General features: G+C 40.2%; 1 protein-coding gene across 2 annotated transcripts in view; it reads right to left on the bottom strand.

Moving 5' to 3' along the window:
* Nucleotides 1-911: 911 nt before the first annotated feature.
* The window catches only part of LOC138738768 (plastin-2-like), a 95,115-nt gene continuing 83,996 nt past the window's right edge, over nucleotides 912-12,030 (bottom strand). For both annotated transcript variants that reach the window (XM_069889658.1, XM_069889657.1), the window contains exons 14-16: nucleotides 6,031-6,154; nucleotides 4,608-4,732; nucleotides 912-1,174 (exon numbers count right to left, since the gene is read on the bottom strand). In XM_069889658.1, coding sequence (XP_069745759.1) covers nucleotides 1,042-1,174; nucleotides 4,608-4,732; nucleotides 6,031-6,154 — 382 coding nt within the window. In that variant the 3' untranslated portion in view covers nucleotides 912-1,041. The remainder of the gene's footprint in view (nucleotides 1,175-4,607; nucleotides 4,733-6,030; nucleotides 6,155-12,030) is intronic.

A 12,030-nucleotide genomic window follows, 5' to 3' on the forward strand; every position in this document is an offset into this window, starting at 1 on the left:
TGATTTGTAATTTTGCAGATTTAGCTGGAAAAAGTGCCTGATGCACGCTGTCTTTTTCTGCTCAAACCTATCAGCAGTTTATAAATTGCCAGAAGTTAGGGGCTGATTAAACTTTTCATGTACTATTTTTATTTATTGTTGTAAGGTGGTTTATGTGAACGTTTGCACTGTGATGCTGCCACAGAACAACAAATTTCGTGACTTGTTCACGACAATAAATTCTGATTCTAATTTGCTCTGTTCTTCAGTCAGACTCCTTGAGCTGCATGTCCTTTCAATTACCATGAATTTGCAGTATTTGCACATCAATTGTTCATTTAAAAGAGCAAAGACATTTTCTAGGGATTAACAGGTGATCATTGCTGAAGAATATAAATTAACCTTTCTTGCCAGCAGTAAAAAATTCCATTATTTGTGAATTAGTTCAGAGGAAATTTTTGAAAATATGAAATTTTATATTTATTTTCTTTCCACTTTTCTTTTTTTTCCCCTTAAACCAGGTCATTATTAAGTATTTCAATTTTTCATCAAATGTTAAGTTTTCAGCAATTTTGTGGGCAATAAAATTTTAAAGCCTGAGTGGTGAGAGCAAACCTAATAGAACATGATACCTGATTCCAGAAAAATTCGGACTATTGTAAAGAAATGACAATGGCCCCTGGGCTCTTCCACTATGTTGCTCTGTGGATGTGAGGGAAATACTCACAGTCGAGGCCTGAAATTTTACCCTCCAGATAATCTATTATAGCATTTATAAAACAATAAATGGCTTCTGCCCTGCAAAAGTACTCTCATGTTATTAAAGCTCTTTGGTTTAAATATATGCATAGCAGTTTTTTTTTCCCTATAGTTCACCTTGATTTTCTGGAAAGTCCTCAAATATTTATGGAATGTTTGGAGAAACATGGAACTTTGATCAATCATTTTTATTCTGCAATAGCAAAGCCTGGGTAACATAAAACAGGAGTGTTTTTGAGAAAACATCCTGCATTGGAAAGTTGCATCCAGCAATGTGAGAAGAAAAACAATTTAACAAATCCTTCAGGCCTTCTTAATTCCTTTTCCCATCAGACATGCAAAGACGGTCATAACCATTTTTGGTTTTACTTCAACTAGATCTTCTGGAAGAGCGTAGACTCGAGCCCCAATTTTTCTTGCCATTGAAATGGCATACCTGGATTAAAGCAATGTGAAATAGATTTAAGTTGACAGAAGTGTTAAGACCAGCCTTATACTTCCCGTTAAATTAATAAATTTTTGCTATAACAATATAACCAGAAAAATTAATTATGAGTGCTGAATGAAAAGGTAATTTGTGTTATACAGGATCTTTGCTAATGTTATTGAGCATTGTAGGTTATCAGAGTAAATCCATCTATTAAATTGCTGCAGAGAAAATCAAAGCATTGTTGGCTTTCAGGGAACAAACAAGAATTTTCATTTGTAAGGCATCTTTAATGTATTAAAAAAAGCTTTCGGAGTGCAACAAGCCAGAAATTGCTACTGAGCCAGAGAGAAATTAGGCTAATTATGAGGAGGATCTTCAAGAAAAAGAGGGGTAGAGAGTCATGGAGAGTAGCAGTGGGGGAGATGGTGCATGGATGGATTTTAAAAGAAGCATGAGAATTAAAGTTGATATCAACAAGTTTCAGGGTGATGGATTTATTGTGGGTTAAGTTACCGCAGAGATTTCAATTGGTTATTAATTCTTGCTGATTTTCCAGAGACACCCAGTCGGTTCATTAGTTTAAGAAAGTAGGAATGGGAATAGGACCATTGTAACTCAAGCCTGTTTGACCATACAATGGGATCACAATTGGGTAATTCATTGAGATAGAAAACAACTAAGTTTTATATCCCTCGATACCATCATCTCAATGAGAAGTCCTCCAACTGAGGATTGGCAGCACGATTAGCAAAGCAGATAGTGCAATGCTGTTACAGTGCCAGTGAGCCAGGTTCAAATCCAATGCAGTATGTAAGGAGTTTGTACGTTCTCCCTGTGACCTGTAGGGGCTTTCTCTGGGTACTCCGGTTTTTTTCTACCCTCCAAGACAAACAGGGTTGATAGATTAATTGGGTGTATTGGGCTGCACAGGTTTCATGGCTTGGCAGGGGTTTCTACCATGCTGTATTGTTAAAAAAAATGACTGAAGTGCAGAACAAGAGAAGTAACTTGAGGCCTTTTCATGCCAAGCGCGGAGGGAAAAGGTTTGCTCTTTCGTTGCATTCAAGTTGAGTGGCACCTCGTGGCGCCATCCGTCATAAATACGCGGCAGAGCAATGGCCATATTCCCTACCCAAAATCCCCTATGCAGCTGGAACCGCTCTGTGTTTCCCAGAATGGTTCCAGTTGCATGGAGGATTATGGGTAAGGAAGACGGCCATTGCTCTGCCGCATTTTGAACTGCTGACAAGCAGCCCCAAAGGTTGAAGCAGCCTGGTGAGGTGCCAGAGCGGTCGACGGGGCTGTCACAGCCCACAATAGCCGCTCCCATCCTGATGTCTCCCACCAGCACCCCCCCCAACAAGATGGCCCCCTCCAGCCACTCTTGACCTGATGGCTCCTGCTGGCTGCCCCTGCCCTGAGGGGGTCATGGAGGGAGAGGGGTGAGTGGGTGGGAGAGAGAGGGGAGATGTGTCGCAAAATCATCAGCCTACCCCTAGCCAGCCACTTGCAGTGGCATTACATTCATGTGAGGCAGCAGAGAGCAGCACTTTGCTACTAACCCTTCCCCGAGAGAGATTGCTGTCGGTGCCTTGTAGCCGGCCTAGGCACATTCATAGAGGTAAGTCTCCTGTCAAGAGAGGAGAATCTCTGCCTTTACAGTCGGGTTTTCACTGCATGAAAGGGCCTATTGCCTCATTTTTTAATTCTGGAGCTTGCTTTGTCTATTTTTTTAATGACCCTTTGTCTCAAAACTGAATGATTATTCTGGTGATACCCTCCATTTCTTCAACTCTTAGATATCAAAACTTCTTGAATTCTAGCCCATTGATCCATATGTGAATCATTCTTCAATTGTTAAGCTGAGAGCTCCCTAATCTTTTTTGAAAATGCTTCTTAAAAATTCTATTTTTGAACAAACTTTTAATTATGTTCCAGTGTTAAATTTTATTTTGTAAAACTCAAGTGAAGGATTAGAGAAGCTCTGTTGAGTTTAAGAATGGGGTAAGTGCATGAAGCTTTGAGTTTAAAAATGAATCAGGCAGTAAAGGCTAAGACCAAAAGCTTTTGAGTATTGTGCAACAAGGGAGCAGATTGATTGTGGAAGTGATTCCAGATGGTTTCCTACCTCCATATTGCAAAATCACATATATCATTTAAGGGTATCATTGTAATTATATAACATTCCAGAGGGACAAATTGATACCAAATTGGTCCATTGATACCAATGACAGAGGCAGAGAACAGGATGAGATCCTGCAGGCCATGTGTCAGTGAGTACAAAAATAGGAGGATAGCATATGTTGTTAGAAGGATGATACAGGAAGGAGAGTATTAGATTACTAGGGAAATGGGACTAGATCTAGGAGAGTTAGGAGTAGTAATGACCAAAAAGGGTGCACTTCAGCAGGGCTGACAACAATGTCCTTGAAGAGAGATTTTTAGACTGAACATCAGGTGTTACACTGAAAGGGGCAAAGAAGAATATGGAGAAATAAATAACATTGAACCAACATAATTGACATCATCAGACCAAAGAGTACAAAAGTGTGCAAGATAAGGTTTACATTGCATGTATGTAAATACATACAGTATTAAACAAGGCTGGAGATGTTGGATTATGATGTCAAGGGAATACCGAGGCAATGCCTACCAAAATGGATGGGGAAGAGTCCGAAATATTTGTGGATACAAAGTTTCAGGGGAAGTAAGGAAGAAAAGAATTGTGTGGGGCGGGGGGGGGGGGGGGGGAGGAGGAAGATGAGAGGAGTATTGCAATACTAATTAAAGAAAAAATGCCATGGAGAAGGTGCAGAAGAGAATCACTAAAGTTGTTCCAGGGAAAAGGAACTTTAGTCCTGTAGATAGACTCGAGAAGCTACAATTATCCTCCTTGGAACAGATGAAGGTCTGAGGTACTTAAAATCTTAAAGATTAGAGATGGGGTAGATTGAGAGAAAGTATTCCCACTAGCAGAACGGTCAAGAACTAAAAGACACAATAGATTGTTAAAAAGAAGAAAAATTGCTAGAAGTGGACAAAGTCAATTACTAAAATAAGAAAATGTGGTTTGAGAGAAACATCTCCAACCACATTTAAACTTTGAACCCTTGTAAAATGGCGTAAACATTTGAAAACTAGATTTCAATTGTTTAAGGAGAATGGAAAAATTTGTAAAAGGAAAGAATTTTCAGGCCTTTAGGAAGAATGAAATAAGTATTTTCTTCTTGCCTTTACAAAAAATTTCTTTCTCCTGTCATTGTATCGAAGCTCCTGTGTACTATGGGAGAACCCTTACGTTTAGTCACCATCTTCTCAAGGGCAACCATAGCTGGGAAATAAATGCCCTCATGATAAAAAGGAATAATATTGTAAATATACTTTCCTGAATTTTTTCTTGAATAATACTATAGTATTTAGAAATTTAGAAGTGACTCACTTAGCATTTGCAAGCTTCTCTTCATCAGTCATGTCCCCAGTCTTCACAAGGTCATAGCGGATCGATGCAGGCTGAATGGCATCTATTAAGTCCAACACCGGAAGACTTGTGCTAATTTCTTTGTCCTGTAGATTGAGTAACATATTAAATGGCATAAGCCAGGAAACCCAGCACAAACTTGTTTTTATATTGAAAATAAAAACATAATGCTGGAGGAACTCAGCAGGTCAAAAAGTGTTATTTATAGAGGAAAGATAAAGATATATAACCAATATTTCTGCTCTTCATCAAAGTATGAAGAAAATATAGGCAGGTGCCTGAACAAAATGGTGGGGGAAAGGGCAGGGGAAGGAGAACAGGCCCATAGGCAAGAGGTAATATGTGGATAAGGGAGGGAGGTCACACCAGCAAACAGGACGAGTGGGATGGCTCTGTGGAAAAAAATTGCTGCTCTGTTGATTTTATGTAAATAGCTTTGGAAAGGAAATTTGTAAAGGTTCCCTGTCGAAACTCCATTTATTCCAATTCTCACAGTTGACATGTGAACTGAGCCAAGCGAGGGACCAAGACTTCACCCAATTCAGGCTCTCAAACACTCTGCCATCACCATGCAGAGCCCTAGCTTCAGATGATCTACGCATATTCATCAAATACCTTCCCTCCAATAAATGTTTGCATTCATTTGTGTACTTCTGAAATAAAAAGTGATTTTATTCACTCAATCTAGAGCATCTTCAGAGGAAAAGAAACCAAATATAAATGATGGATAATACAATACCATGAGTTTGTACCAGAATGGAAGTGATTTCATAATGTAGAGACCATTCAACTGAAATTAATTTTTATTCATTTAAGTTATGTAATCTTTCTCCATTCTCTACATTTTTCTGGAGAAATAACTATGCTTTTATCTGAAGATTTGGTTGTGTTTTAGTACAAGTTCATTTTACTTTGCTGGACTTCAAGTGTACACTGTTTAGTATAGAAATCTGTTTAAATAGACTCTGTTTGGATTAGTCCTGCAACAAATTGCATTGGCCTGAAATAACTGATGAATTGAATAATTCAAAGTTGGCGACACATTCAGTCCATCCTGCTTGTACCAGTCAATAAATAGGAACCATTCGTTTTAATTCCAACTCCACCTGCTGCTTGGCTGTGTGAGTATTTCTTAAGATAAAACTATCTGACTAATTTGGTATGATGATTGACTGCGAAAGAGTGAATGGTATTTCCATTTGTGTATGAATGAGGTACATTCCAATATACGTACATTTGAATATACAAATATTCAGTATGTTGCTCATTTATTTACTCAGTCATTTACGATAATTTCATTCTATTTCTTTATGTGCTATTTTCAATTTCAACATTGAGATTACCTTGGGAGATCTATGCATAAAACACATGGAAAACAGATTACCTTAAAGCTAGAAATAATGGAACTTTTTCCTGCTTCAGATAATGTCTGATTCACCCAATTTACAATGATGTCATCGTTAACCTTTTCACCATCACCAATCTCCTCCAGTATGTTCAATGTATACCTAGGAGCAAAGAAAACAGCATTACCAGTGTTGCTTTGAGGTGCATGAAAAGATAAGAGTCACACTGTAATTGTTCATGAGAAGATAAAGAGCAGTGTCTTAATTGCAATTTTTAGTTTTAATATATATACTGTATAGTCCTGTGGCGATGGAGGAGGGGGTGGTGAAGCAATAGGTGGAGATGACCACTGGTAGTTGAAGTCACAAGCCTTTGGACCAGTGGTCATTCATCTCTGTACTCGGGCAACAGAGATCTCTGGTAGCATTCAGGATGACTGGGCAGTAACATGAGGGAGGGGGTTAGAAAAGGTACCCCAAACATTGCCTGCCCCACAACAGCATCTGACTAGTTAACCGTGGCTGGCAGATAATCTCTTTAGCGGTCGACATACAAGAAAAATAAATCAAAGAAAACTCTTTTTTGGAGCCTGGATTGAGACAAGGTGGCAAGGCCTGAAAGGCGAACCGCACTCATAGAGGCTGAACTTTGCCGTTATCGCATTGATATTGCTGCACACAATGAGACCAGGCTTGCAGGCGAGGGTTCATTAGAGGAAGCAGCAAGTGGATGTAGGTTCTTCTGGAAAGGAAAACCACAGACTGACAACAGGATTCACAGAGTAGGTTTAATAATCAAAACTGCTCTGCTGAAGACATCCCTACCCTACCCACTGGAATCAATGAATATATCATGAAGTTCCGCTTTCCTCTTATTAAGTCCCGGCATATCACCATTGTTAATGTCTATGCATCCAGTCTCATGAGTTAAGACAAAGACGAGGAAAGTTTCTACGAGGTCCTGGACCAGACTATTCACACAACCCCCGCCAGCAACAAACTCGTCATCTTGGGCGACTTCAACACTAGGCCCAAGATGTTAGCAACAACTTGGGAGACCTAGAGTAGGAAAACCAAACAGTAATGGCCTGCTGCTTCTGAGTAAATGTGCCGAGCACAACTTGTGCATCACGAACACCATGTTCAGAACTTGCAAACTAATACAAAACAATTTGGATGCATCCTAGGTCCAAACACTGGCACCTACTCGACTATGTCATTGTATGCCAGTGTGACCTTCAATACATCACCATCACCTGGGCCATGCGAGGTGCTGAGTGTTGGACAGATCACAGGCTGGTTCAGTTGGTCCTCATCCTGCTTGAAGCCCCTTTACATCGTAAACAATCAAAGACTGCCAGAGTGTCATTCAACATCGGCAGATTTCAAGATCCAGGTCAAGCCCAACGTTTTCAAGATGTACTTTAATGAAAAACTCTCCGGCAATTCACCGCTTGTGGGAACCTGTTCTTAAAAGTGAAAGCACTTCAGAGATGTCGATCAGACTGCAACAACTATACTTGGAATGAAACCTGAGTGCATCAAAATTGGTTTGATGAAAACCACAAGACCATTTTAGTAGCCCTTAGGGCCAAGAACAAGGCCTCAAAATGACCTATTATCTGTCTCAAAGAAAGACAATTTTAAATATCTGCAGTCCAAACTCCAGGAGGAACTGTGAGAAATGGGGAACAAGTAGTGGCAGAGAAAGGCTAAGCAGGTGGAATGCTATGCAGACATTCATGCCATTAGAGAGTTTTTCAGCGCGATTAAGGCATTTAATGGTCCTAAACCAGGATGCCATCTGTTGGGTCGAGCCTGATCAAAGACCAGGAAGAACTGAAAAACTGTTGGGCTGAACACTTTTCCAACATACTCAAAAGGCCATCTTCAGTTGATCCAAATGTTTACAGCACACCCCTCAGCAGGCCAGTCCTGGATAACCAAGACCTGCTGTTGCCCTCTACTGATGAAATTAATAAACTCATCTCGCAGATGAATTCAAATAAAGCAACAAGGCAAGATCTACAAAGCTCTAAGCCCAAATGCATTAAGGCATACCAAGACATCTGGATCACAGAGGAAATGCCTGATGACTTCCACAATGCCCTCATCATGGCTCTCTACAAAAATAAAGGAAGCAAATCAAACTGCAGAAACTACGGGGGTATCTCACTGCTGTCCATCACAGGCAAGATTTTTGCTCACATCTTCCTGAATAGCCTTGTCACTGTCTCCTGGAGGCGTAGTGTGGCTTTCAGCCAGAACTTAGTAGAGTGGACGTGATATTTTTTTTTTTAAATTTTTTATTTTTCACACCATAAATCACATTAGCCGTGATATACACTATTTCTTTTTTACACATATACAGTGACTTTTTCTCCCCCACCCCCTTTCCTCCCAAACCACCCCCCCCACCCCCCCCTCTCATCCCTTTTAAGTATACAGTCTAGGTTGCATTAAGCCAGTCAGACAATGTTGTCATTCAACAAAATTACACCAGAAATTCTACTGAGTCCATTCTTTTCTTTCCTTCTCCTTCCATCAACTTAGGTAATGTTTGTCCCCGGTAGGTTTTCGCTATTGTATTTAATGTAAGGCTCCTATACTTGTTCGAATATTTCAATATTATTTCTTAACCTATATGTTACTTTTTCTAATGGAATACATTTATTCATTTAAATTTAGTAGTTTCTTCCTTTTAATTTGGTTATGTATTCCATTAATATTTAAAGACATATAGTTCAGCGTAGCTCTTTTATATTTTGTTTATCTTCTCTTTCCGTTTTTCCATCATTACCTTTCCTCCTTTTCCATTTCTGTTTTCTTATTTTCAACTCTTTATAAGACAACATTCCTACAACATCCAACATTTTCCTTATTCTCCTATTTCTATCTTATTTATCCCCAATCTCCCCTTCACCTCCTGAGTTGTCCTTTATCCCTTGTCGGACAACCACATCTCCCCTCTCCATTTGGATTTGCGAATCCACTCGCAAGCGTCAACTGATTTTGCAGTGACCGCTATTTCCCCCCACCCCGCCTCCCCCAGAAAAGATTTCACTTTTCATATGTCACAAAGGTCACTCTTTTAATTCCCTCCTTATTCTCTCCATTCCATTACCTTCCCTTATTAATTTTTGTCTATACTATCTATATTTTCCTCTAAGTACAGATACATTCATGTATGCTCATTGTCTCTATTCACTCTTATACCTCTTTACCCGCATACATATCAATCGTGATCATTTTTACTCTCATTACCCGTCTTCATCCCTCAGTCTATTTTTGTCTTTACCCACATACATATCAATCGTGATCATTTTAACTCTCATTACCCGTCTTCCTCCCTCAGTCTATTTTTGTAATTGTTCTGCAAATTTTCGTGCTTCTTCTGGATCCGAGAATAGTCTGTTTTGTTGTCCTGGAATAAATATTTTCAATACCGCTGGATGCTTTAGTATAAATTTATACCCTTTCTTCCATAAAATCGCCTTTGCTGTATTGAACTCTTTTCTCTTCTTTAGGAGTTCAAAACTTATATCTGGATAAATGAAGATTTTTTGCCCTTTATACTCCAGTGGTTTGTTGCCCTCTCTTACTTTTTCCATTGTCTTCTCCAGTACCTTTTCTCTTGTAGTATATCTTAGGAATTTTACTACAATAGATCTTGGTTTTTGTTGTGGTTGTGGTTTAGAGGCCAATACTCTATGTGCCCTTTCTATTTCCATTTCTTGCTGTAGTTCTGGACATCCTAGGGTCTTAGGGATCCACTCTTTTATAAACTCCCTCATATTCTTGCCTTCTTCATCTTCCTTAAGGCCCACTATCTTTATGTTATTTCTTCTGTTATGGTTTTCCATTGTATCTATTTTTTGAGCTAGTAGTTCTTGTGTCTCTTTAGTTTTTTTATTAGATTTCTCCAATTTCTTTTTTAAGTCTTCTACCTCCATTTCTGCTGCTACTGCCCGCTCTTCCATCTTGTCCATTTTCTTTCCCATTTCTGTTAAAGTCATCTCCATTTTATTTATTTTCTCTTCTGTGTTGTTTATTCTTTTTCTTAAATCCTTAAATTCCTGTGTTTGCCATTCTTTAAATGACTCCATGTATCCTTTAATAAGAGCAAGTATATCCTTTACCTTGCCTTTCTTTTCTTCTTCTATTTCACTGTACTCTTCCTCTTCTTCTTCCTCTGGGTTGGCCATCTGTTGTTTCTTTGGTGCCCTTTCCTCCTCTTCTTTCTTGTTTCTATTGTCTTCTGTGGTCTCTTCTTGCTGCAGGTGTTCTGCAGCTGTCGTTGCCGGCTGTGGAGATCGACTCCCCAGCTGGTCCCCCCTCCCGTCGGTGTGTTTTTTTTCATTCGCATCGCGCATGCGCACTTTTACTCGGCTCTGCGAGCCATTTTTGTAGTCCATTATTTACCGACCTGAGGGAGCGGGTTTCTCTCTCCGCAGCGGGCCTCTTCGGACAGGTAAGACCTTCACCTTTTTCCTCCTTTGTCTTCTCTTCCTCTCTTCTTACCGTTGCTTTCGATTTTTCTTTTTTTGTCGCCATCTTCTTTCCACCTTTATACTCACTTTTCTGTAACTTTTATTTCTGTGCCTTTGTGTTTTCCTTTGTTTTTCCCGACTTTTCTGGAGAGGGCTGGAGTTCACCGTCCGACCACTACTCCATCACGTGACTCCTCCCTTATTTTCCATGAGACAAGTTCAGGAGAAGTGCATCGAGCAGAACAAGCCTCTTTACTCTGACTTCATTTAGCTGACAAAGGCATTTGACACTGTAAACAGGGAAGCTCTCTGGATCACCCTGAGACATTACGGATGCCCAAAAAAAATTGTAAAAATTATTCAGCTGCTCCACAACAGGTCCCCTGCAGGGTTGTGCACTAGCCCCAGTCTTATTCAATCTGTTTTTCACTTGCATGTTGTCATGTGCTATCCAAGGTCTGGAGGAAGGAGGGTACATCAAGTACCGAATGGATGGCTCTCTCTTTGAACTTCACCGCTCGAACGCACCCAAGAAGTGTCTCTACACAGTCATTCAAGAAACCCTTTACGCTGTTGACTGTGCTCTCTTGGTGCACAAAAAAGGGATCTACAGTTAATGCTGAACAAATTCTCAGACACTGCCATGCTCTTTGGCCTGACCATCAACCTGAACAAGACTGAAGTACTCCATCAGTCCATGCCAAACACCAGCACCATAGAATCAAAAATCACTGTTGACAACACCCAACTGAAATGTAAACAGCTTCAAATACTTGGGGAGCATCATCTCGAATGACAAAGAAATTGATTCCAGAATCAGCAAGGCCAGCCAGGCTCTAAGGAGGCTGCATACCAGAGTACTCAATCACCACAATTGTCCACATCTCCACAAAGCTGAAAGTCTACAGAGCTGAGGTCATCTCGTATCTCCTATATGGATGTGAGACCTGGACTCTGTTCCGATGTCACATCAAATAACTGGAGAAATTCCACATGTGTGCCTTCTGTTGCATCCTTGGCATCCATTGGCAAGACCATGTCTCCAACCTGGAGGTCTTGGGTCACGTGAAGTCCACCAATACTGAGTCCCTGATCATCAGAGTGCAGATGCGGTGGGTGGGACACGTCATCAGAATGGACGACCATCATATTCCTCACCAGCTCCTCTATGGTGAACTAAAGACCAGAAAGAGACCTCAAGGTCATCCATGCAAGCGCTATAAAAATGCTGTGATGGAAATCCTATGCTACTGTGACATCCTGACAAGAGAACTAGAAGCTACGACCTGCTGACATATCCTGTTGATGAGCCCTGTGCTATGAAGCCTACTCCACTTTTGAAGACAGGCACTGCCAAAACTGATGGAAAACCATGAACGGAGTCACAAAGCAGCAGCCACAGTTATTACAAAAACGGACTTTCAGTGCCCCCATTGTGCTAGACTCTACACTTCCAGACTGGGTCTGCAAAGTTACCTTCGTGTCCACAGATGAACTGCACAACAACATATCTTTTTATAAGAATATATATATATGTTTTTTATATAT

The sequence above is a fragment of the Narcine bancroftii genome, chromosome 7 (genome assembly GCF_036971445.1).
Source record: "Narcine bancroftii isolate sNarBan1 chromosome 7, sNarBan1.hap1, whole genome shotgun sequence".
In the NCBI taxonomy this organism is placed as follows: domain Eukaryota; kingdom Metazoa; phylum Chordata; class Chondrichthyes; order Torpediniformes; family Narcinidae; genus Narcine; species Narcine bancroftii.